Source organism: Hemiscyllium ocellatum, chromosome 36 (assembly GCF_020745735.1).
Source record: "Hemiscyllium ocellatum isolate sHemOce1 chromosome 36, sHemOce1.pat.X.cur, whole genome shotgun sequence".
In the NCBI taxonomy this organism is placed as follows: Eukaryota; Metazoa; Chordata; class Chondrichthyes; order Orectolobiformes; family Hemiscylliidae; genus Hemiscyllium; species Hemiscyllium ocellatum.
In genome coordinates this window covers 34877038-34904702 of record NC_083436.1, presented here as the reverse complement: position 1 = coordinate 34904702, position 27665 = coordinate 34877038, and the positions used below count along the sequence as shown (strand labels likewise).

Genomic DNA, 27665 nt, shown 5'->3' with positions numbered 1-27665 from the left:
GTTCAGGCATTTTCAAAGAACAGGGAGGCTTTGAAGGGTGAAGTGTTCAGTGCGGAAAAAGGGGCTGGATTCTTTCTCATCTCAACACAAGAAATCTTTAGTTCCAAAAGCAAAAAAAAACAAGGCAAAGAGATTTGTCCATTTATTTGTTCTTCAGTCAAACTGTGGCTATCAGAAACTAACGAACCATTATTCTACCTAAAGTAATGTGCCTTTCTCCATAAGGTCAATTTTCCAAGTCTTCCGTCATCCCAATTTCTCAGCACTATTCTCTGCCCTGGAAAAGGGTCCAGCCTGTTTAAGTGATGCCCTCCTTGGTCAAATAGTCCATCTGGATTTAACAGCTGGGCAGGATGGGTCAAAATCCACCTTGCTAGAATATTTCAGAACAAAGGGCAGGGCTGAGCTCAGAAATAGCAACTTGGCCTATAGTTGTATGTTGTCATTTCTGAACAATTTTATCAATATTAGAGATTTAAATAAACACCTCCCTGTTATGGCAATGGTTCTGAAAGCAGCAAAGTGCAGAAAAGACCATTACTTTCAGATTAAAGGCTGTTTTTACGAGTTGATTTACTTTTCTCTCCTATCACCTGTTTCTATTGTCCTAAACATTCTGATGTCTGATTGACCAAATAGGAATGAATCTGATGCAATGCAGTGTTGCAATTTTTGTATTTATTACGGTTTTTAAAATAATGTTTAATTCATGGGATGTGAGCATCACTGGCTGGGCCTACATTTACTGCCCGTCCCTATGTGCCCTTGAGAAGGTGGTAGTGAGTTGCCTTCTTGATTGACAGCAGTCCATGTATTGTACAAGGACCCACAATGCTGTTAGGGAAGGTGCATTAGGATTTCAATCCAGCAACAGGCGATATATTTCCAAGTCAGGGCGATGAGAGACTGGGAGGGGAATTTGCAAGAGGTAGTGTTTCCAAGTGTCTGCTGCCTTCAACCTTGTGAGCTAGTGGCCACATCTCTGAAAAGGGTTAGCTGAGGAGGCTTGGTGATTTGCTGCATCACACCCATCACACACAATGGAGTCTCGGAGAGAGAGTAGTGATGCTAATATGGTGAGAGCGGCTACGATGATTTTTTTTCTCATACGGGAGCTTTATAAATGTAAATGGGCACAAGGAGGGTAAAGGGTCAAGGAAAATAATGTACAAAAACTCTCTGAATGGCATACGTCCCCCACTATAAGAGGAATGTCTCTACTTCAGACCCTGCTTTCTATCTGATCACTCCTAGACTAGGGAGTACTGGAACCATGGAACTTTCTGTTGTGTTGTGTCTCACAGCATGGTATTCAGAGCTATGCTCATGATATTATGGTACATGACCTTATGATCCAAAGGTCTCAGTCACCATCTTACTGGAGATCACCTGAAGTATGAGCTGCTGATGGATGAATGCTACTGTTTGTAACTGAATATCTTAAGTGTTATCCCAGACTCTGAAGTGAATGTAATTTGTGTTAATATCATGAACTGTAGTAAATATCTATTGAACTTCTCAGTCAGTACTAGATTCCCCAAACCTGGTTCTTATGTTAAGGGAGCTAATGTAAGTATTGCCTCATTAGGTACAAATACCCTGTTGAAGGCAGAAATCCACATGGGGGAACAGATCACTTATATGCCCAGCTGCCATCCAAAGTGGATATGAAAGGAGCAGCCGTTGCTGGGATGACCTCCATGGTTAGCTCATTTATATTTAGCAAAATACAGGACACTCTATATTTTGGCATTCAATTTCACAGAATGGTTAGATGCTGTTTTCCATGAGAAGGTGCAACGCTGTATGGTGTGAAAGCAGTTCAAGAAAGGATCTGTTTGTAACTCTCCACACTCCAAGGCTCAGTAGTCATCTGGCAGTCGAAGATTTCCCACTGCAAACTGAGAAAAAGTGAGAAATCACGGAGGGCCATCGGTCGCTCTCTCATGAAAGAGAGAAGACTGGTGGTGAGTTTAACCTGAACATCCTCAAGCCTCAGACAAGGAATGAGGTTTAGACGGTGATGGTATTCCTCAGCCAGTTCAGAATTTGCAAAGCCCCTTTTCATTTTGCAAAGCCCCTTCCTTGTTAGCACACATTTAACTCTGGGACATCGTAAAAAATAGGAAGTTGCATAAAGTTGCTATACTTTTGGAAAATGAGTAAGTTAACAATCCATTGCATGTGCTGAAATAATGCTTGAAACCAAAAATGATATTTTGAATTGACTGGCTGGAGGGTACTAAAAGACTTGACCCACATTTTAGTGACTTGAATTACAGCCAAAGATAGCTTAAGATTTGCATCTTCCAAAGCCATTACAATGGAGACAACCTGAATGCAGACTCACCAGAAATAATTAATTTGAAAGCGTGTGAATGGGGACTATCTTCTAGACTCTTAGCAAAGCAACCTGACCGTCACTTGGATACTCAAATGGGTGAGGAGAAATCACGAGAGTCATAGAGATTTCCAGCATGGAAACAGACCCTTCGGTCCAACCCGTCCATACCGACCACATATCCCAATCCAGTCTAGTTCCACCTGCCAGCACCCAGCCCATATCCCTCTAAACCCTTCCTATTCATTTACCCATCCAGATGCCTTTTTAAAAGTTGTAATTGTACCAGCCTCCACCACTTCCTCTGGCAGCTCATTCCAAACATGCACCTCTCTCTCTGCATGAAAAAGTTGCCCCTTACGGCGGCACGGTGGCACAGTGGTTAGCACTGCTGCCTCACGGCGCCTGAGACCTGGGTTCAATTCCCGACTCAGGCGACAGACTGTGTGGAGTTTGCACGTTCTTCCCGTGTCTGCGTGGGTTTTCTCCGGGTGCTCCGGTTTCCTCCCACAGTCACAAAGATGTGCAGGTCAGGTGAATTGGCCATGCTAAATTGCCCATAGTGTTAGGTAAGGGGTAAATGTAGGGGTAAGGGTGGGTTGCGCTTCAGCGGGTCGGTGTGGACTTGTTGGGCCGAAGGGCCTGTTTCCACACTGTAAATCTAAAAATACGACTCTTTTATATCTTTCCCCTCTCACCCTAAACCTATGCCTTGTCGTTCTGGGCTCCCCCACTAGATGTAATCACTTGAAGAACAGGACTGTGGATATGAAAGGATTTATCCAGATGTAATCCAACAAGGGACAATTTCTCTCCCACGCCCTCCAACTCCATTTAACCCAGGCCAGGCAAGTGGAATCTTTCAGCCATGACCACACTTGGATCGCTGGCTAGTTGGAGAGAGAGGATTAAGTCACACTTCAGTTAACCTTCTTTTGTGCTTAAGAAACTGCTTTTCTGTAGAGCACAGAAACTGAAGAGATGGGCCAGGTGCAAGATGTGTAAGTGGATTTCTTTCTCTATCCATCCATGTCTTCAGGTTTGAACCCTTTGTGTGTTCCTGACTATCCACATGCTGCATAAGGAACTCAGTCCTACTCCAGAAGAATAGACAAATCATCTTCTCAACCTTCCAACTGCCTTGGTGTTGAATAGAGGAACTCCTGTAGCCAGCTTGGACTCACCCAAGTCATCAACCAACAAGAATCGTATCACTTTAATCTTCACTGTATGTTAAAATTATCCCATAATCTATCCTCCCACTTTGTAATCTATTTCTGTATGTGTGAACCTGAGAATATATGTGTGAAAGTTGGACCATTTTTATTATCTTAGATTGGATTAAGTACAATAAATACTACCCTCTTTTTGAAAATCTCAAGATAAGCTATCTATTTATGTCACTTATAGTAACTTCATTCAAACAGTTTGCACATGCTGAATTATCAAACATATCCTTTCTTTACAAGACCTGTTCAGTTAAATGAGCAGTGGGAAAAGGCAGAGCCATTCACCATCCCTTCTATCCTGGTTGTAATATTCATTGACATTCCAAGGTCAGTTCAATTTTAGAGAGTAATTGTCTGTTGAAAATGTGGGTCCTGAGGAGACAGGGTAACACTACGTTTTTGCATTGTGTCCACGTTTATCATTTGATTTCTTGCTAACAACCTCAAAAATAATCCTCTTTCTTGGCACTGTACATTGTGTGCACCAAGTTTGATGTGATCAGATCCCACATCTGTTTAGAACTCCCCCATTTTCCTTCAATCCAAAATCCCTTTGAGATATCTGCACTTCCACCACTGCTAATGTTTTTCCCCAATTCACATCATATCATGGTTTGTGGCTGTAATTTCAGCTCATCTTGCAAAGTTTCCCTAAAACCTCCATCTCCTTTAAGTCTCTCTTTAAAACCTACCTTAGTGACTAAACCTTCATATTCATTCCCTCCTGGTATCTCCCTATTTTGACAACGTCAATTATTTATTTTTGTCTGATTCCACATTTAAGCAGCAAAAAACCTTCTTGATGTTGTGATCCGTAACAACAGGCACTAAACAGCAGCTTCTTTCTGAGACTGACAAGCATTAATATAAAAGAGTGATTTTAATCTGGACTTCATCCATTCAAAAATTAAAATATTAATTCTTGCATAAAAATTAAAGGTGAAAGAGCAAATTTGTTAAACTTAACTCATGCAAGCAAATCAAATCAAAACATCATTCTTCACAAGAATCTATTGGGTTTGGATTTTTAAACACAAGAATATCTCTAGGTGCTGAAGTTCATTGTCTTTATCTCGATTGCAATTAGAAGCATTCAGCAGCACAAAAGTATGTTAAACAACAACTCAGAAAATTAAAATTTCTTTAAAACTTGTTATAAAGAAGCGTGAAACCTTGTCTTATATATAAAACACTGAAGAACTTCAGCTTCACAACAAAACTCAGTCCTTAACAACCTCACAAATCATTTATTTATTCATTGCTGTTGTACCCAACAAGTGGAGAGACACTGGGCATTTTGAAAGGCAGGTTTTACAAACAAAAATCTTCAAATGTGCGCTCGCAGCTTCCCAAAACAACAGACACAAACAGACAGAAGTGTTGATGGTTGTGTTATCAATTCAGAGCTGCCTGCATTCTGCGAAAACAGAGGTTCGGGGTCTGTTCAGCGTTTCTCAGCAGCAGAACTACCACAGCGGGTAACGTTTACAAACCCAGGAGCGATGGAGGTTGTGGTCGTTGGACTGTGAGTCTAGATGACTTTATCAGTTGCCTGATCTAACTGTAAACACACATATGCGCTGCTGTCTCACTTTAGCAGATACTTTAGCAACTTCCAGTTCTCATCTTACCTGCACATGAGCTGCAGTGCTGCAAGAGCAAAATACTCATTTTCCCTTCTCCTGCCCACATACCACCCCCTCCAACCCAGCCCAGTATCTCACTGACACATCATAAACAGCAGGCACAATGTATTTTGTAATTGAATGCTACTAGTTTCCATTGAACCACCTTGCAAGCTTGAATGCAAAATATACACAATGGCAAAAGACAAATAAATCTTTGTGCATTTAGCACACTTCTCTGACATATTATCAAGAGCATAATTATTGTCAATTTATTGGTTTTTTTAATCATTAAAATGCTTGGTGCTTCGTTTAAGGGAATGAATTGACTCAGAAAAGAGAAAAATAAATGGGGAATCCAGTGAGGCTGCCAAGTAGGAGGAGACATCTATATTACTGAACTCGACGCTATGGTCTGCATGGGGTATGAATAAAGAAACAAAGATATTGCCCCATGCTAATACGGGAGGCGAGTTGCTTACTGCTCCAGGGAGCTAATTCCACTAATCCCCAATCCACTGCAGCTACTGGGATCTGCATACATTTGCCACAGTAGGAAGACAGCAGTGTGCCAGCTATTAGACATGTCAGAAGAACAGCAATGTTTTGAGAAAATAGCATTTGATTGACACCTACATGCTCAGTTTACAATCTTAACAAAACCAAAACAAAAACACCACAATGGTTGACAATTTGAGTGTCTGGCTGTTTTGAATCCTCTTGCCAATCCTTGCTCCGGTCTGGGAAGACTGAGAAATGAAAGGCTTGGACAATCTGTTTTACATTGTTAAAAGTCACAACGCAGAGGCTCCGGAGAAATGCAATAAAATAGGGGTTGAGGTGTAGAGGCAGTTATGTATCTTACTATTAAACTGTGTGAAAGCACGATGATACAGGGGACGGCTTTGTAATGAGGGAGGAAGGGGGAGATGATGGAAGGCTTCAGTGGGGAGATAGTGGAGTGTGAGAGAGTGTGTGTGTGTGTGTGTGCGCGCGCGTGTGTGTGTGTTTAGTAAATGACAATATCTTGTCCAGTAAGGCACTAAACCACTGGAATGATAGGGCCACATTATAGTCTGGTTAAAACAAATGCCTAACAAATGATAACACAATTTCCTTGAAACATTGAACCCTGATGCCATCAGCCCTGTCAGGTGGGCATAAAAGAGCCTTGGGCACTCTCCCAGGCATTCAAGCGGGCACAGCATGATTATTTGGATAGAAATGGTATAAAGGCAGGAGATTGCCATGGGCGATAGAACCAGTGCTGGCATGACAGACCGAACAGCCTTCTGCTGCAGTCTAACAACTCTCAGGTTCCAAAAAACAGGCAACTCTTGAAGAATGTTGTCCAACATTTATCTCTTAAACAATGTAACATTTATCCCTCAAACAATATAAATAAAACAAATTATCGGAGTGCACTCTCATTTTAATCTGTCGGAGCTTGCTGTGTGCAAATGGTTGCTTTCTGACAATATAATAGAGGATATGCTTTAAAGGGATACCAATGACTGTAAAGCATCTCGGGACACCCTGAGGCTGTGAATGTCGCTATGTAAATGCAAGTTATTCTTCGATTTATAAATATACCCAAGACAAAAAGTCAACAAGGAAATCATATAAAACATCTAACAGATTGAAAATACTAGAGCAGAGTTAGACCATTCAGCCCCTCAAGCCTGTTCTGCCATTTGATAAAATTATAACTGATCCAACTGTGGTGCCAATTCCCACACTGGCATTTACCCAATAAACTTTATATGACTCTGCTGGTGAAAGGTCTTTTGGTCTCAGTCTTAAGAGTATTAAATGACCCAGCTTTCTACTGCCATCTGGGGAAGAGATTTCCACAGTTATGATCTTCTAAAGGAAACATTTTTCTTCACCTTCATATTAATTTTGGAGACCCCTTCTGATTAAACAGTGTACCCGTAGGTTTTGCACAAGAGAAAAAATCCTTTCAGTGCCCACCCTGCCAACTTCCCTTTGGAACTTGTACATCTTAATGAAATCACCTTCCAGCAGATATAGGTCCAACCTGTATGTAGTGAATTTATTTAGTGCTTTTCATCCAGTAAAATGTCAGGTGGGTAAGTGGAGCTGAGGCCATGAAAAGATCAGCCATGATCTTACTGAATGGTGGAGCAGGCTTGATGGGCCAGACGGCCTACTCCTGCTCCTAGTTCTTACTTTCTCAGTGCGAGCAAACACAGTCACTCAGAGTTAGGTTTCAAGGACTTCTTAATAGGTGGGGAGAATGTAGAAAGAGACGGGAGTTTTGGAATAGAGTCACAGGATATAGCAAATCAGACATCAAAGGGCATGAGGTGTACCAGACACGCCACTTTGTTGCTTAATTGGTGTTGAAGTATAATTTGAACATTGAACCAATTCTTCTGCATTGACAGAGAATTAAGTAATTGATACGTGGGTCAAGGAAGGAACGCAGGAGACATTCATTTGGTGGATGGCTGCTGTCTGTCTACTGACTGCACAGAATACTATTTTTAGAGGTGCAAAATGCACCCCATTTTTCGTGAAATGATACCTGTTCAAATTGCAACAGTTCAGCAGTTGATACTGTTTCCACTTTCATTCCCTTTACTGTTCCCTCTGCTAAATTCGGGGCCATTTTAATTATCAATGTCATGTTATAATGGGTGGTGGCCATCTTAAAGATGCTACAGAAGATGTTGGAGAAACCTGTTCGTGAGCAGGTTTTAAGGTGCTTCCAACAGTCTCCGGCAAACACAAAAGCTTTTTAAACAAATTAAACCAATGCGGATGTAATAAAACAAAAACTGTGGAGATCTGAAAGATACAGAAACACAAATTGCTGGAGAAACTCAGCAGGTTTGACAGTATCTGTCGAGAGTAAACATTTCGAGTCCAACGACCCTTCCCCGGGAGAAGTATAAAGGTCACTCCTCTCCATGTTCTTTTATTCTTTCAGGAGATGCCCATTCCTCATTAGCGCTGGGAGAGGATGGCCTAGCAGGCCATTTCAGAGGATCACTCAGAGTCAGTCACATTGCTGTGGGGCTTGTGTCGGCCAAATCAGGTAAGGATAGTAGATTTCCCTCCCGAAAGGACATTTCATGGCAACCAAAGATAGTTTCATAGTCACCACCACTACTGAGGCTGGTTTCCCATTCCATATTTATCAACTGAATTTAATTACCCCATAGTCTCCTGCATCCCTACAGCACTTTACCAGGAATCTCTGGATTACTAACCCAGTGACATTAACACTGCCCCAGCCCCACTCCCAGTGTCTGAACTCCCTTGTACTCTGGGAAGACCACAGGAGCAGCTGGAGGCCACCTGGTCCATTGAATCTGTACCGCCATTCAGTGACGTTATGGCTGATCTGATCATTCTCAATTCCTGCTTTATCCCCATAACCCTTCATTCCCTGACAGGGCAAGGCTGGTAGCTGTAAGGAATTCTGGATGACTAGTGAAATTGAGGTGTTGGTCAAGAAAAAGCAGTCATGATTTGGAGATGCCGGTGTTGGACTGGGGTGTACAAAGTTAAAAACCTGGTGTTATGTGATTTTTAAGAAAAAGAAGGAACCACATGTCAGGTACAGACACCATAGAGCAAATGAATCCCGCGAAGTGTATGACGGCAGTGGAGTATACTTAAGAGGAAAATCAGAAGAGCAACAAGGGGACATGAGATAGCTTTGGCCAATAGGGTTAAGGAGTATCCAAAGGCATTTTATACATACATTAAGGTCAAAAGGGTACCTATGGAGAGAATAGGGCCCCTTAAAGATCAGTAAAGTTGCCTATGTGCGGAGCCACAGGAGATGGGGAAAAATAATAAACAAGTATTTTGCAGCAGCGTTTACTGTGGAGAAAGAAATAGAAGATATAGCACATGGAGAAATAAATAGCGACATCTTGAAAAGTGGCCATTTTACAGAGGACGTGGTGTTGGATGGCTTAAAATGCATAAAGGTGGATAAATCACTGGGATATGATCAGGTGTACCCAAGAACTATGTGGGAAGCTAGGGAAGTGATTGCTGGGCCCCTTGCTAAGATATTCGTATCACTGATGGCCATGGGTGAGGTGCTGGAAGACTGGAGGTTGGTAGTAAGGTGGTAAGGAAAAGCCAGGAAACTATAAACCGGTGAGCCTGACGTTGGTGGTGGGCATGTTGTTGGAGGGAATCCTGAGGGATGAGATTTATGTGTACAGACCAGTCTCGGTTATCCAAACGTTAATTATCCATATTTCGGATTATCCAAACAAGATCTCAAAGTCCCTTAAAAATTTTATCCATTATCCGAACAATCAGTTATCCAAACAACCAGTGATCTGAACAAATTATTCCCTGCCCGTCTCATTCAGATAAACGAGATTGTTCTGTATTTGGAAAGGCAAAGACTGATTAGGGATAGCCAGCATGGCTTTGTGGGTGGGAAATCATGTCTCACTGAATTGAGTGAGTTTTTTGAAGAAGTAACAAAGAGGATTGATGAGGGTAGAGCAGTAGACGTGAACTATATGGATTTCAGTTAGGCGTTCAACAAGCTTCCTCATGGGAGACTGATTAGTAAGGTTAGATTTCATGGAATACAGGGAGAACTAGCCATTTGGATACAGAACTGACTCGAAGGTAGAGGGCAGAGAGTGTGTGCTTTTCAGATTGGAAGCGTGTGACTACTGGTGTGCCACAAGGATTGGTGTTGGATCAGCTGCTTTTCATCATTTATATAAATTATTTGATATGAACATGAGAGGTATGGTTAGTAAGTTTGCAGATAACACCAAAATTGGAGGTGTAGTGGACAGCGAAGAAGGTTACCTCAGACTACAACGGGATCTTGATCAGATCAACCAAATGGGCCGAGGATTGGCAGATGAAATTTAATTTCAATAAATCTGAGGTGCAGCATTTTGGAAAGGCAAATCAGGGAAGGACATATACACTTAATGGCAAGGTCCTGGGGAGTGTTGCTGAACAAAGAAACCTTGGAGTGCAAGTTAACTTGAAAGTGGAGTTGCACGTAGATAGGATAGTGAAAAAGGCATTTGGTACGCTTTCCTTTATTGGTCAGTGCATTGAATACTGGGGTTGGCAGGTCATGTTGTACCTGTACAGGACATTGATTAGGTCACTTTTGGAATATTGAATGCAATGCTGGTCTCTTTTCTATTGGAGGATGCTGTGAAACTTGAAAGGGTTCAGAAAAGATTTACAAGGATGTTGCCAGGGTTGGAGGGTTTGAGCTATAGGGAATAAGCTGGGGCTGTTTTCCCTAGAGCTGTTGAAGGCTGAGGGGTGACCTTATAGAGGTTTACAAAATCATAAGGGACATGGATAGGGTAAATAGACAAGGTCTTTTCCCTGGGGTGGGGGAGTCCAGAACTAGAGGGCATAGGTTTAGGGTGACAGGGGAAAAGTTTAAAAGGGACCTATGGGGCAGCTTTTTCACGCAGAGGGTGGTGCATGTATGGAATGAGCTGCCAGAGGAAGTGGTGGAGGCTGGTACAATTACAGCATTTAAAAGTTATTTGGATGGGAACATGAATGAGAAGGATTTCGAAGGATGTGGGCCAAGTGCTGGCAAATGAGTCTAGATTAATTTAGGATATCTGGTCAGCATGGACAAGTTGGACCGAAGGGTCTGTTTCCGGGCCGTACACTTCCGTGACTCTATGAGTAAAAATCTGTGGAAAATAATTCCACTGATTCAGAGAACAAATACCTCATCATCAATATCTTAAATGTGTGACCCCTCATTGTGAGATGATGCCCTCTAGATCTCGACTGTCCCATGAAGGGAAACATCCTTTCCATACTTACCCTGTCAAATCCCCGAAGAATCCTATGTGTTTTGGTAAGTTCGCCCTGATTTCTCACAAGAATCCCCTTGAACGACCCCAGGAAAGAGACTGCGGGGATGTGACAGGCTGAAGATGTGAACAAAGTTTAATGCTCAATATTCAAACTAGCCTCTGTGCTTGCATTCATGCTGCTGGCACAGTGCCAAGTCCTGGTCCAATAAAACATGCCCTGGCTATATCTTCCAGCCCGTAACGTCTGCTTCAAGTCTAAAAATAAATTACCCGCTATCCTTCAAAGGACCATTTTATTTATCTTGAAACCAAGAGTCTGTCTCTCAGTGATCTGCACATCAAAGGGACTGCATGTGTCTCAGGAGTGGGACTGGCTGAGCAAAGCAGCAAAACATCAGTACAAAGAGCTTTCACCCTGTGCACCTCCATTACTGCTCTCGCCAGCCGTTCATGCAGGATCAGGCGAACAGGGCGATGCTGGGGAGGGGCGGACAGAGAGAAACCAATGGGGGGCAGGAGGGACGGAAGTGGTTCCTTTTTGATGTGGGGCACCTTTCACTGAGACCTCCCCACCCCCCTCCCCACTCATGCTTCAGAACGAGAGGTGGGATGACCCGGGAAATTTCCCAGTTTTGTCAAGGTTATGGTGACCGCCTGTCCAAATCCTCACCGGGAAACGTGCCCAGTGCGTGCATCACCCCAAACCTGCTTGGCCCAAGTATTGTGACATCTGCTGGTTTTTGGAACCTGTTGGGTGTTCTGTACCAGGAACACACCAGCTGTGGTCGACCTGAAGGCAGGGCAGAGGGTTTTCTGAGAAATGTTTCGCTTGACTCACTTTTGACCGATTTTCATCAAACATTGGGGAGAGGCAACCAATCATTGCTTCCAGATACTTCGGTGCTGTGCAAAGGTGGGGGGGTGGGGAGGGCAGGTTTGTGAGCAGGTGGCTGCATAGTTTTAAAATAGCAAGCATGAAGAAATAACACCTCGCTAGAAACGAAGCTTCCTCAAATGTTCTCAGTAAGGTTCGGGTGATGGCACGGTGGCATTGATATTCAGCTACTCATCCAGAGACCCAGCTTATGCTCTAGGGACCTGGGTTCAAATCTCACTGGGGTACAGGGTAGATTCTGCCTTTTTTACAAACTTGAATTCTAAGAATAACCATTGCCAATTGTTCAAGTAGATCACGTATGATCTTTACGGAAATAAATCTGCCATCTCGACCAGATCTGTCCCCCCGTGTGACTCTAGACACACAGCAATATGCTCACTGCCATGAGTTTTAACTGTCGTCTGAAATAGTCCAGCACACCATTCAATCATGTTAAACTGCTAAAAAGACTCAAATGGAATGAAATCATTGGAGTACCTGGCATCAATCTAGGTACCGGAAACGACAGTCACATTCTCATCCCTGCCAACTCTGTAAAGTCCTCCGTTACTACCGTGGAATTCCTGCAGTTTGGAAACAAGCCCTTCGGCCCGACAAATCCACACCGACCCTCCAAAAAGTAACCCACCCATACCCATTCCCCTACCCTGTTAGCCTATATTTATCCCTGATTAATGCACCTAACATACACAACCCTGAATACTATGGGCAAGTTAACATGGCCAATCCACCTGACCTGCACATCTTTGGATTGTGGGAAGAAACTGGAGCACCCGGAGGAAACCCACGCAGACACGGGAAGAATGTGCAAACTCCACACAGACAGTCACCCGAGGTTGGAATCAAACCCGGGTCCCTGGTGCTGTGAGGCAGCAGTGCTAACCACTGAGCCACCATGTCGCCCCAAAACTAGAAACCCCAAAACTCAAATTCGGATAGAATTGTACTTTAGACACAACGTCCCAGACAACATCATCGCCAAGGCAGCAGGGGTGATGGCACAGTCCGGCAGGAGTAGCCATGGGAGCCCTCAACATAGACACTGCACCCCAGGAGGAGTCAGGACACCAGGTCAAACATGGGTAAGGGAACCGTCTGTTGAGTAACATCCACAACCTCCCGTCTCCTCTCCCTCACTCAATTATTGAATCAAAGCACCTTCATGCTGAATACCTTTTGGTGGAGTGTTGAGGGTGGCAAAGACGCAGAGTGTGTTCTGGGTGTGGCACTTCAATGTCCATTACCAAAAGGGGCTCAGCAGCACCACTAATGATGGAGCTGGTCGAGCTCTGAGGGATACTGCTGCTAACCTGGGTGCAGCAGGTAGTGAGAGAACCAGCACCGCCACTTGACCTCATCCTCACAACCCAGTCTGTTGCAGATGCATCTGTCCATGACAGTATAAGTAGCACTGATCACCATACAATCCTTATGGAGTTGATCTTGTGATGGTAGTGATTGCGAGTTAAATATATTTTAATGCCATTTATTTTAGAGTTTGGAATTCAGGTAGTGACATGTGCATTTTGGTTAAATGATTAACTTGTAAGCATTCCTGTAGCCATGGTGACTGATTTTTTGTTTAAAAAGTATGAAAGAGACAACACTTAGAGGCCTATGGGATTTGCTTACACTGGAGTTTGTGAGTGAACAAAGTAAATAGTTGAGAATTAGGTTTTCAGTTTAGAATGTTCAGGGAGAGATTTTCTGTTTCTTTTCATTAGGAGAAACACCTATCACTTGAGAAAAGCTGTTTGGGTTTGGTATGGCAGTTTTTCAGAAGTCTTGTCTGAAGCTTAATACCGAAAGAAGAGAGACAGTTTAGAACTGTTAATAACGAATCCTCTCGGTGTAAGGAGTTTAGTTTTGCTATTCCAGAGTAGAATTGCTTGGTTAAAGCCCTGAAAGGTTTATTTGAAGCTTAAAGAAGCTAAGCTCAGTTTAAAGGAGAATTAAGGAAGAGGCAATCTGTAGAAATTAGGCCCCTGTAATTGTTTCGGATCTGACCTTCTGAATTTATTTGCCGTTGTTCAATCTTCAATGCAATCCTGAATTTTTGGCATTGTCAACTTTTTGATGACACCTCAAACCAAGACCCTGTCTGCTTGCTTAGCTGGTCGTAAAAGATCAACCACCAAAGAGGACCAAGAGAGTTCGTGGCTTAGTCAACACCTCTTCCTCACCCAAAAAAACACCAAATGAATGATCACGTCATTGCTCCTGACATTATGATGTATCCAATGTCTCTATAAAAATAACTGACCTTTAAAAACAGCCAGTAACTGTGAAATGCTTTCAGAAGTTCTGTGCAAAAGATGGCCATGTTGCTAGATCGTTTCTTTGCTATCATCCAACAGAAACAAGCAGCATTTGTATAGCACCTTTACCATAGTAAACACTTCATGGCGTGTTATAGGATAGCATTCTTTTAACACAGAAACACAAAAGCTGACCAAGAGCTTGGCCCGAGAAGTAGTTATCAATAAGTATCTTAAAAAAAGTAAAGAGGTTTGGGAAGGAATTTCCAACCTCAGCACTTCCCGGCAGATCACCAAAGCAAAGCAATCCCAGGGATTGTTAAGAGGCCAAATTTCGAGGACCTGCTAGAAAGGTCATATAGCATGGAAACAGACCCTTCGGTCCAACCAGTCCATGCTGACCATAACCCAAGCTAAACTAGCCTCATCTGCCTGTGCCTGGCCCATATCCCTCCAAACATTTCTTATTCATCTACTTATCCAAATGTTTTTTAAACATTGTCACCTGCCATTTTCTCTGGAAGTTCACTCCGCACTCGAAGCTGCCAATGTAATACCTTCATTCAAAAAGACAAGGAGACGAAAAACACGCTAACTATAGGCCAGCTAGTTTAGCACCTGTCATTGGAAAGTGTTACCTGGGCATGTTGGTGAAACTTGTAAAGTCTGAGAGGGTTCTCAATGGCTGATTCTTCAAACTTGCAGGATGAAAGCATCATTTGTGAGATATTTGCCTCAAGACTTGTGAGCGGCTGTGCCTTTTCTGTCAATATATCTGTGGAGAAAGTGAGGACTGCAGATGCTGGAGATCAGAGTCGAGAGTTTGGTGCTGGAAAAGCACAGCAGGTCAGGAAGCATCCCGAGGAGCAGGAGAATCGACATTTCGGATGATGAAGGGCTTATGCCCAAAATGTCGATTTTCCTGCTTGCTGGATGCTGCCTGGCCTGCTGTGTTTTTCCAGCACCACACTCACATCAATATGTCTGTCACAGCCATGGAATTACTGCAAGCACTGATGCCTGGATGAACATAGGGGAGTTGCAGAATGAAATGCTACTGGTAAGTTCTTGGCTCATCTTTTAATCTGCATCATGACGGTGTCCTCCATGGTAAATTCCTCCCAGGCCATTCTCATCACAGCTAGAATTTCTAGCCTTTTGTTGCTGATCTTCAGCACCTACTCAATGAGGACATAACTCCTCTTTATCCATACAGAACTCCCAAGTTGCTTGTGATACCCTATTAGTCTTACGTTTTGGGTTCTTGGACAGTGACCCGGAGCACAATCCCACTGTTTATCTCCAATGTGAAGGGCTAAAGTAGTAATGACCACTTGCCTGTTCTTGTCCTTGCAAATAGGAATTAACCAATAGCTATTATTACAGTCTTTTATCAAATTGCCTTTCTTGCAATATTGCCAAGATAAACCTTATGTCCAAAACTGCCAAACTTGATGGGATAATCTTGCATAAATAAATGAGCAAATAAAGTGCCATAATGTCATAACATATAAACACTAGTACAGAAATTAGAGATGGAAAGCAAATGAATCTGAACTCTTATATATCAATATATACAGCTTTTAAAATGCATTTTTTGTATAAATTGTGTTTCAGCGCCTACATAATAAAGGCTTTCAGGCTGGATTTCCATCTTATTGTAGGGGATGGTTAGAAAAGCTTGTGGAACTAATTTTAGTTTCTCTGCTGCTCCTTTCTAGGCCAGTGAGGGGGTTAATAGGTGCTGACAATTGAGCAAAAACATTGTTCAGTTAGCGTTTCCTGTCACAGACCTTCCAGTTCCGACTTTCGTTCAGTGACTCCCATCACAGGTGCTTGTGAAAGGGGTGGGCTGCTTTCGAAACCCTGATCCCTTATTCATTTCCACTCACACTGTCACCACCAGTTCAACCTGCTCCAAAACCACAAGCAGTACAGGTCAGTGAGGGGCGGTCTATGATGGCACTTAGTATGATCGAAAGGAGTTTAAATGGTTATTGTACCAGATAAGTAATCTTGATGTAGATTTATTCCCTGAGCTGGAAGGTTCATTTTCAGATGTTTCGCCACCATAGCACTCCAGAGGCCTACTGAAGATGTTGCCTGGTTATGGTGACAAAACGTCTGAAAATGAACCTTCCATCTCAGCGAGCAAACCTACATTCAGAACCTCAACCTGAGCTACAAATCTTCTCAAAAATTGCGAAGATCAATAATATAGCCTGAGTGAGTTAGCCTAAAAACATATCGAGCTCAAATCCCACCATGACATTGTGTATATGAGATATCTTTCTAATTCTGAAATGGCGAATGCTATCATGTAGATCTGAAGGATCAGGATTGTCATGAAAGAGTACAAAAATGTGTAAAAACATGGTTATTAAACTAAAATAATCAAATCCGTATGTTTCAAGAAAACTAGCAGCAAAAGTTGGGGAGGTGGGAGTCTGGGTTTGTGGAAATGAGAGGGTTTTTCACACAATGAGTGATCGTGATCTGTACTGAATTGCCTGATACAACACTGGAAGTAGACTCAATCGTCTACAGGGAGCTGGATAAATATTTGAAAGGAAAATATATGGAGGTAGCACAGGGCAGTTAGGTGGCTCTTGAAGAGGCATAACGGGTTGAACATATTCCTTCTCTGCTGCAAGGTTCAAAGATTTTCAGGCAGCGATCTCACTTTAAGGCTGCAATGGCACCATGAGGTTGAATGGCTGGCTATGGTTATTATGATGTTTGTGATCCAGTGCAAACATGACACAAAATTCCAATCCTGGTTAGGAGCAGGAATAAAAGCAATAAGGATTAAAAGCAAAAGCAATGCACCGTTCAGATGAAGGCCTGCTCGAAGCAATTAGCTGCAACTTCACTAAGTTGGAAAGAGAATTTAAATGCTCGGTCCTGCCAAATTCACACAACGGGAACAAGCATCTTCCAATCTGAGATACACAGGTCTCCACTCCACAAGATACTATCAGGAAAGACACCTTGATAGTTATCTAGTCACAGGTATAACAGTGTTCTTCCCACTGTGTCCATCAGTGCAGTGACTGCACTAAACCCAGGGGAATGAAGTCCAATAATTAAAATCCCACGTGCCTTTTGGAGTGTATTGAGTTCTGTTAGCCTCCTCCATGTTAATTCAGGTAGCATCCTACCGAATCACTTACTACGAAGCCCACCGTGACATTTCATGTATCAGATGGTTTCACTTCCCAAATAGCAAGTCTCACACTGCCCTCCACTGGTTTCCTGTCCACTCACCACCTCCTCCCACACATTCGCCAACTGACGAAAACCAACTGGCTGTGGTTGTAAACATTCGGTGTGTGCCTCACTCACCCACACCGTAATGACCTGTCCAACCACTGCTCCCCCTCTCCCTCTTGCTCCCATATGAAGTGACCTCCTTGAGCAAGGCCACCGGCAGACACCCATTGGGTCAAAGAATGGGAAACCTGGATATCACCAACAAGTTCCTTGTGACAAGCCCCCATCTGTCAATTGGTAGGGTTTGAGTTTTGACGGTGAGTGTGTTCCTTGCTAAACAAGGTCAAGAAAAGCCAAGGCCCCCCACGCAACTAACCATGGGGTGTCAGGAGAAACCCCTTTTGCACTTGTGGAGAGAACATTGCTACTTGTTACCAAGGAGTGACCCCTCTACAGATTAGTTGCCAACTATTCATCTCAAACTTGGCAAATGAGGAGGCTATTGTTTGGCTCTGGGCACGTGTACTGACTGACCAAAAACAATGAAGTAGAATTGGGTGGCACGGTGACTCGTTGGTTAGCACTGCTGCCTCAGAGCACTAGGGACCTGAGCTCAATTCCACCCTTGAGTGACTGCCTGTGTGGAGTTTGCACATTCTCCCCGCGTCGGCATGGGTTTCCTCCGGGTGCTCCGGTTTCCTCCCACAGTTGAAAGATATGCAGGTTAGTGGATTGGCCACGCTAAATTGCCCGTTGTGTCCAGGGATGTGCAGGGTAGGGTCAATGGGTGTCTCAGAGGGATGCTCTCCAGAGGGTTAGTGCAGGCTCGATGGACTGAGTGGCCTCTGTCTGCATTGTAAGGATCCTATAGTCCTTCATGTCTAGATCAACTCTCCACAAAAGCATCCCAGTTAAGATCATTAAATTAGGAAAAGTAGGCCATTCGGCCCATCAAACTGCGCGGTACCATTCAGTAAAATGATGGCAGATCTGATTATGCGGCCTTCAACTCCGCTGTTCTGCCTGATCCCCATCCTCCTCATTTCATTTGTTGATGAAGACTCCATATAACTCAGCTGTGAATCAGATCCAATGACACAGATTTCCAAACATGCGTGACTCTCAGAGGAAAGCAAAAATCCTCATCTTAAATGGGGGCACCTGTTATTTTGAAATGCTCCCCTGGTTCTGGGCTCACTGATGAGGAGCAACATCCTCCCAGCAATTGCCTTGCAGTCATTATGCAAAATATTTCACAAGTTAGTCCCACTCTCTCAGTGTTTCCCAGGACCAGGACTCATCTGGTGCCCCTCTAATTCTCTTTTGGAAACTCTGACTGAATCTAACTCCACCACACTCTGAAGAGAAGAATTCCTGATCAATGAACCTGCTGCTTTAAAGAGTTTCTCCTCCCATTTTTTGGTTGGTTCTTTGAACAGCTTCAGGGACCTGCGTTCAATTCCACCCTTGGACAACTGTCTGTGTGAAGTTTGCACATTCTCCCCATGTCTGCTCTCCTGTCCTCCCATCGACCAAAGATGTGCAGGGTGGGTGAATTGGCCATGCTAAACTGCCCACAGCATCCAGGGATGTGTAGATTCGGTGTGTTAGCTACGGGAAATGCAGCATTACAGGGGAAGTGTAGGGAATAAGTCTAGGTGGAATAATCTTCAGAGGGTCAGTGTGGATTTGTTGGATCAAATGGCCTGTTTCCACACTGTATGGATTCTATGGAACCATCACATCTTTTCTGTAGTATGGTGTCCCCACAAATGGTCTCAAAACTCCAGCTGAGGCCAAACCAGAGAGTTTTACAGAGGTGTACCATTACCTCCATGCTTTGGACTTTATTCCCCTATTTATAAAGCCTAGGATCGTATAGAATCAGCGTGGAAGCAGGCCATTCAGCCCATCAACCGTCCAAAAGGAAATCCCACCCCATCCCTGTAACCCTGCATTTTCTGCAGCTAACTCACCTAGCCTGTACACTGTGGACAATTTAGCAGGGCCAGTCCTTCTAACCTGAACAACTTGGACAGTAGGAGGAAACAGGAGCACCTGGACATAACCCACATGGGGACAAGCTCAATGTGCAAACTCCACGCAGACAGTCGCCTGAGGATGAAACTGAACCTGGGTCCTTGGCGCTGTGAGGCAGCAGTGCTAATCACTGAGCCAACATGCCACCCTATGCTGCTCCTCTATACTTTCAACTACTTTCTCAATCTGCCATCTCCAATGATTTGGCCAAATGCACAGCCACGTTTCTCCATTCCAGCATGTCTGATCAAATTCGACTCTTTATATTATGTCGCCTCTCCTCAATCTTCCTGCCAAAATGTTTCACTTCACACATCTCTGCATTAAATTGCACCTGCCAAGAGTCTGCCCATTTAAAAAGCCAAAGTCCTCTTGAAGTTTATCATTACCAACTTTTGTCTAGGCACGAGCAGAGATATGCAAGTTCTCCACTGGAAAGGAGATGAAGTTAGTTAAAAAAAAGTAGTTTAAACTGCTTTCCCTGTGCCGGGGGTGGTGAGCTAACTCAGAACAGATATGCAGACACCTTAGTGCGCCTTAGTACTCAGTGCAACTTTGAACAGAGTGCTGGGATTTGGGAGCATAAGGGAGCTAGGGGAAAGAGATACTCCTTTGCTTTGCTGAATTCTGCCGTCTTGTGGGAGTTATTCGACCACCGGGAATACTATTTGTTCTGTGGCTACCAGGTCTACGTGGTCAGAAGCCAATAATGGACAGACACAATAGGTCAGCCTTTGTCTACTGAGGTGGGTAGTTCACACTGAGAAGCTTCCTGACTCGCTGCACCCTCATACCCTCCATGCCAACTCAATGTCTACTCATGCACCCATCCACCCCCACGTGCCCTCATAAGCTCCATATCACTCAGCCGGTGTCTGCCACCGAACTCAGGAGTCATTTAGAGAGAAGAAAAAGCAAACCTTTGAAAATCTAGCACAGCTTTTACTCCTTACATATTTAATAGTGAAAAAAAAATCCCATTCATAGAACCCATTATAAGCTTTCAAATCTCGAGTGGTTAATTACTTACAAAAAACAAATCTCTATTCAGACCTACATCAAAGACAGCCAACAGGTTCTTTAACTTTTCAACCAAGCTGGAAACGCAGAACCGAGAGCCTGGTGCTGGGAAAGCACAACAGGTCAGGCAGCATCCGAGGAGCAGGAGAATCGACATTCCGTCCATAAGCCCTTCATCAGGAAAGATCCTGCTAATCGGATGCTACCTGACCTGCTGTGCTTTCCCAGCAACACACTCCTGATTCTGATCTCCAGCATCTGCAGTCCTCACTTTCTCCTAGGGAACTCAGAACCCTCTGCTGAGCTAAATACAGCAGTTGAAACTCAGCCAAGCATTCATATTGGCAATGATAAAACCCTCGGGGTGGTGTCAACAAAGTGTTCTCCTGAGGTTGCAGACCAGATGCTATTCTCTTTCCAACATACACCTGTCAATCAAAGCAGTCGGCAACAGCTTACTTTTCTCAGCTCTCACTGCCAGTTACAAATTTTTTTAAAGTTTAAAGAGCAGAGGCGTGTAAGAACTTCAGCTCATGGCCGTAATAGAGATTTTAACTGTTCTTTAATTGCATTTGCACCAACTCTATCAATTTTGATTTCCACTTTGTGACCAAATGTACTTGCAACAGTCAAAATGGGATTTCTTTGAACTCAGCATCAGGTTCAAATTGGTTGGGTGAGTTTGAGTTTCTCCCTCTCGTGGTAAATAAGATCTCTTTCCTCTTTTGGCAAAACAAAACTAGACTTGTGGAAGCGCGATGTCTCTGTCTGGTTCCTGCCTGTCATTTTTAAAGCTCCATAACTCTGTGAAGATCTGCTCCAATGATATGTGAAGCTGTTGTATAACTTCTGTGGCAAAACACAGGATCAAAAGCACTAATGTCGTGTGAATACAATTATGAATAGGACAATTCATTGTGTTCTTCTGCTTGAATCAGCTGAAACTCTCAATAAGTCACTGTAGAAATTTCAAAGTATGACCCCATTAGATACCATCCATATAACTCAGCAGGGAAACTCACACAGAACAAAATCCCCACATGCCATCACTATCCCAACCCCAACGACCTCTGACATCAAAACTCCCTCAAAAACAGGCAGTGTTACTCAACTGAGTCTGTTCAGGAGAGAGACGTGCTCCAGAGGTGAAAGGTCAAGGGTGATGCATGGTATGATTGAAGTCATGAGACCCAGAGAACGAACACAGCACATGAAACTGCCCAATAAGATCTGTGTGGGAAGCATCTCACTGCTGCAGCTCAGGAAGATACTGAATGGATGGACACTCCATTCTAATGTTCTCCATCAAAAAGAAGCAGTCAGAGATATGCTTTGTTAAGAGTTGCACCATGAACCCGCTACAGTCTCAAAAATTGCTCTGTCTGATTTTGGAATGCAAAGTGCAGTGGGGAAGGGGCTCAGAGAGGGGTCTGACAGAAAACCCATTCCCACTGTCAAACAATTGGATAGAAAGGAGATCAATTCAACGCAGCAGGACTGCAACGAATGACAGTCTTGATATTGACCGCTCACAGAAGTACAAAGTTTTGCTGAAATAAGTTACAATATCTTGGAAAAATATCATTTTAATTCTTACCTGAGGTGGTTTCCTGCATCTTTTCACGTTTCCTCTTCTTCTTCTTTCCCTTCAACATTTGAAACAAATTCAAGATATTTTATAGATCAGTTATGTATACGAACGGAACAACAATTGTATGCAATCCCACAAAATAAAAACAGTGGGGGGTGATACCTGTTTTGGCAGGCAGTACAAAATGGTCAAGCGTTCCATTCTGATTATCATTAACATTCACAATTCATTATCACCAACTTTGTGCTACTGCCAAATGCCAATTTTTATCAATAATGTCATTATCAATACTGTTTCAATCACATAGATACAAGATATGCACAGCACAAGATATACAATGCACAAGGTATGTAATACACAACAATGGGAACTTTGTTCCTCATTGGCAGAGTATAGGTACGCAGTGCAGGGAAATGAAAATAAAAAGATGTGCACCAATGCAGTGATTTTAGCAATCATTGTTTGTTTTAAAGTGCTTCACAGTCAATGAAGCACTTCACAGGATGGGCACAGCACAGAAAGAGGAGACAGTGAGGTCTGCAGATACTGGTCATCAGAGTTGAGAGTGTGTTGCTCAAAAAACACAGCAGGTCAGGCAGCATCACAAGAGCAGGAAAATCGATGTTTCGGGCTGAAGCCCTCCATTCCTGATGAAGGGTTCCGGTCCGAAACATCAATTTTCCTGCTCCTCTGATGCTGCCTGACCTATTGTGCTTTTCCAGCAACACACTCTCAACAGCACAGAAAGCCATTGTAGCTGTGCTGACTTGCTGAAGGAACAATTTACCTTCTGCCTCACCCCCAAGCTTCTCTCAGCAGCCGTCCCCATTCTCCCTTTTTAGATAATAATCTGATTCTTTCTTGAATGGCTCAATGGAATCTGCCTCCTCATTAATATTATGCTGCCCTTCAGATCACCAACTACTTGCTGTCTGAAGAATTGTCCTAATTTTTCCATTGGTTCTTTTGTCATAAATCTATGCTCTCTAGTTCTCAATCTTTCACCAACGTGAACATACCTTTCCCTCACTACTCCACCCAGAATCCTTATGATTTTGAGAACTACTACTATCAATTCTCTCCTCCAAGGCAAACAACCTAAATTTCACATCACGCAAGTTCCTTATTCCCGAAACCGTTATTGTGAACCTTTTCTGCACTCTCTCGGATGCTTTCACATCTTTCCGAAAAGCATTCGTGCCCTGAGCTCCGTGCCCTGAGCTCCCTGCAATACACCAGTTGAGGCGAAACCAGTGCTCCATACAAGTTTAATAATACGTTGGCACTGGTTGACTCTCATCAATGAAAACAAAGCAAAAAAAGAAGCTCAGGAGAAATTGGATGAAGACAAGTGAAAGTTCAATTATTGTCAGTTCACTGCTGCTTTGTGGGCGGCACAGTGGTTAGCACTGCTGCCTCACAGCGCCAGAGACCCGGGTTCAATTCCCGCCTCAGGCGACTCTCTGTGTGGAGTTTGCACATTCTCCCCGTGTCTGCGTGGGTTTCCTCCGGGTGCTCCGGTTTCCTCCCACAGTCCAAAAGTGTGCAGGTTAGGTGAATTGGCCATGCTAAATTGCCCGTAGTGTTAGGTAAGGGGTAAATGTAGGAGTATGGGTCTGGGTGGCATACGCTTCGGCAGGTCGGTGTGGACTTGTTGGGCCGAAGGGCCTGTTTCCACACTGTAAGTAATCTAATCTAATATGGAGAAATTGCAAATTCAAATTAACTTTGGTTGATGTGTCCTAGTCACTGAAAAACAGAACCAATCAAAGCAAGCCTCAGTCTAAAACAGTGTGACAAGTGTCGACTGTGCTTTGTGACAAGACTCATATTACAGTGTGGGTACTGTAACAAATGACATGGAGACATAGGGAGCCAAGGTCCAATAGCTTTCTAACAGAGCGTCTATTCACAACTTCACAATGAGACAGTGGGTGTGACTCAATCTGGGAAAAGGATGAAATGTCCTTGGAACTCTACCTGTTTAAAATGTTAACCTCCCCTTTTGAATGCTCCTGCCTGAAATTTAATACTGGATTTTTTTTAACGTGGCTTTGACCTTCTGCAAGGACATAATCAAATGGCTTTATTTTGATTCGATTTCAAACATTGCTTTATGCCCCGGGTTTAATTCTGTGCAATGTGGTTTTTGTGACATCTGCCTGAGTTAAACTGGAGTCAAAATCCAACTTATGACAGAATGGCAGGACGTAGAGCAATCTGGATAGAAATGAGCAGGGGCTTCAGCTTCCACTGTAAAGATTCTCAGTGCTCCAAAACGCTTCGGTTAGATGGAGTTGGAGTAGTTGAACCCCAGCAAGGATTCACGACCAACCCTCAATTGGTTGGTCTCAGTTGGACAGCTCGTAGAATGTCTGTAACCAGCCTCATGGCCCATGGCTTACTGAGGGGAGGGATGGATTCATAGAGTCATAGCCTTAGAGATGTATAGCACGGAAACAGACCCTTCGGTCCAACTTGTCCATGACAACTAGATATCCTAACCTAATCTAGTCCCATTTGCCAGCACCCAGCCCAAATCCCTCTAAACCCTTTCTATTCATTTACTCGAGTAAAACCTTTTAAATGTTGCCGTCTCCACCACATCCTCTGGCAGCTCATTCCATACACACACCACCCTCTGCATGAAAATGTTGCCCCTTAGGTCTCTTTTATATCTTTCCCCTCTCACCTTAAACCTATGCCCTCTAGTTCTGGACTCCCCCACTCCAGGGAAAAGACTTTGTCTATTTATCCTATCCATACCCCTCATGATGTTATAAACCTCTATAAGGTCACCCCTCAGCCTGTGAAGCTCCAGGAAAAACAGCCCCAGCCTATTCAGCCTCTCCCTGTGGCTCAAACCCTCCAACCCTGGCATCATCCTTGTAAATCTTTTCTGAACCCTTTCAAGTTTCACAACATCCCTGTCATAGGAAGGAGACCAGAGCTGTATGCAATATTCCAAAAGTAGCCTAACCAATATCCTGTACCGCCGCAACATAACCTCCCAATTTCTATACTCAATGCTCTGACCAATAATGGAAAGCACGCCAAATGCCTTCTTTGCTATCTTTGGTGATTGTTTGTGCCAATAATGGGGGGTCTTTTACCTTCACCTTGTGATTGAACAACTTGCAAAAATGTGACTGCCAAAATCTTTGTAAATAATTAGTCCCGTAGCCAAGGCAAGAGAATCTTGTGTGATGTCATTCAAAATGGTCAAATTGCTCAGGAAAGTAAGATAAGGAGAAAAGTGATAGAGCAAAGGGAGGGATTTGCTCCACCTTTATCAGTTTAAAAGACAGTGAAAGAATTGGCGCAATCTCCATCACCAACGCCCGAAACCAGCAAGGATGTTTATTCCACCTGGAACCAGAGCCAATAGATTCTCTTCCCTAACAAACACAGCGATTGCTGGAGGAACTCAGCATCCGTGGAGAGAGAACAACAGAGTTAATTTTTTCGAGTCCGGTATAACTCTTCCTCAGAAGAACCATCATCCCAGACATGAAACGTAACTCAGTTTCTCTCCCCCACAGATGCTGCCAGACCTGTTGAATTTTTCCCGCATTCCCTCTATTGGCTTCAGCATTGCCAGTACTCCCCCTTTATTTGGGATTTTCATCCCCGCTGATGGATAATGGACCAGCGTGCCAGCTGAATGTTGAGGGGACAGCCACTCCCTGAGATCTGGCGAGAGGCGTGAGCTGTTGATTTGCAAACAGGCGTCAATCCCACTGACTGTGCTGATAGCAAGTGCATGGGGAAATTACACCCAGTTCTCGTCCTTCATAGGTTTGCAGCCCCTTGTCCACTGGGCACGATGCTCCTTGAGCAAGACTTGTCCTTCAGCACCGACACAGATGCCAATTGGAGAAGCTGGAAACAATTTGCTTTCAGTGGTCACTTCGAGGTTTTGCAATATAACACAAGCACTGGCTGCAAATGATTCACAGCTGCAGAGTCACATCATAAAATATTGACAAATGAGCTGAATAAGTCATAAAGAAGATTAAAAACAAACCACATGGGACTCGGAGTTGTGTGAACCTCACACTTGTAGTCCGGTGATGTTACCTATTGGCTTAAGCTTAATGAGCTTGAACAGGAGAGAGTGCTTTACAAAGGCATAACTGATGCTCATAAAGATAACACTCTCTGTACCCGCGAAGCTGAGTTATTTCAAGCTGGAAATGTGTTTCTATGTGGACTGCGAACTCCCTCATTGAGGGACGTAAGGCCTCTGGAAGTGCCCAGGTAGAAACATTAGAAACTTACATAGTTATCTCGTGCAGACCAGCCGGGGTAGAGCTGCATGTGGAGTTGCCGCTCCTTGCGTGCCAGCTCATAGTACTTCGCTTGTTCTTCGCGAGACAAAGCGTGCCACTGTAATAAGAAGAGATAGGAGGAGATTACTCAAACATTCACAGGTTAACGGGGAGGGGGACGGAGTCCAATCCTACTGTAGGGCGGTCCAGGCTTCAGGGACCGAATGGCCTACTCCTGTCACAGTTCACTGCAAAGGAATCATTTTGTTGGCGGAAAGGAATCGATACAAATGCAGGCCTGTAGCCTAGCAACACATCACGAGGCATCCTGCTCATACGAAGGCGGAGTGGAAACTTGACCTTGCTCAATACTCTAGGAGAAAGTGAGGACTGCAGATGCTGGAGATCAGAGTCGAAGAGTGTGGTGCTGGAAAAGCGCAGCAGGTCAGGCAGCATCCGAGGAGTGGGACAGCCAACGTTTTGGGCATAAGCTCTACGTTAGGAATGAGGCATCAATCCTGATGAAGGGCTTATGTTCGAAATGTCGATTCTCCTGCTCCTCGGATGCTGCCTGACTGTGCTTTTCCAGCACTACACACTGACTCTTGCTCAATATTCTGTCTACACTGCCCCCTCACCTGCAAATGAACCCAATTTCTGCTTCTATGGAGGAAAATGGGAATGGAATATGAATCACCATACAGTCATGATATGTACAGCATGGAAACAGACCCTTCACTCCAACTCCATGATACCCTAAATTAATCTAGTCCCATTTGCCAGCATTTGTCCTATATCCCTCTAAACTTTTCCTATTCATACGCCCATCCAGATGCCTTTTAAATGTTGTAATTGTACCAGCCTCCACTACTTCCTCTGGCAGCCTATTCCATACATGAGACTGTACCCACAACCTAGACACTTTCTAACAAACGTCTCCAATTCCTGTTCCTACCCACTGACAGACAAATCGCAATATCACAGCAAACACTTGAGGACACGAGTATCGACTGAAAGATTGTTTTACTGGAAACTGTCTCCTTTCTTTATTTTGAAGATGCCACAAATGGGAAGAAACACTTGACAGCCAATCAGGTAATCCGGTTGAGTCAGGAAGACAATGCACTCCAAAAATGGACGTGTTTGTTGACCAATGGCAGGAACTGGAGATCTGCTGGAAATAAATCATTGAACCTGAATTGCCGACTTGATGTTTCCCCGTGTCACTGCGGCATGTACTGTTAGCTCCTCAGACAACAGTTCCTTTGATTCATTTTCAATTCTCTCTGCCTCTGCATTCATCCCTTTTATAATAAAGGAAGCTGTCGCTCATACATACCCTTCAGATACAGCCTGCAGTGAA

The 27665-nt window shown here is 43.7% G+C and overlaps 1 protein-coding gene across 6 annotated transcripts in view; it reads right to left on the bottom strand.

Annotated features, from left to right (window-relative positions):
- Positions 1-27665, bottom strand: part of lef1 (lymphoid enhancer-binding factor 1) — a 161562-nt gene that overhangs the window by 31172 nt on the left and 102725 nt on the right. For 3 of the 6 annotated variants that reach the window (XM_060851401.1, XM_060851397.1, XM_060851399.1), the window contains exons 8-9: positions 26313-26420; positions 22038-22089 (exon numbers count right to left, since the gene is read on the bottom strand). In XM_060851401.1, coding sequence (XP_060707384.1) covers positions 22038-22089; positions 26313-26420 — 160 coding nt within the window. The remainder of the gene's footprint in view (positions 1-22037; positions 22090-26312; positions 26421-27665) is intronic. The other 3 variants (XM_060851402.1, XM_060851398.1, XM_060851400.1) reach the window with 1 other exon arrangement.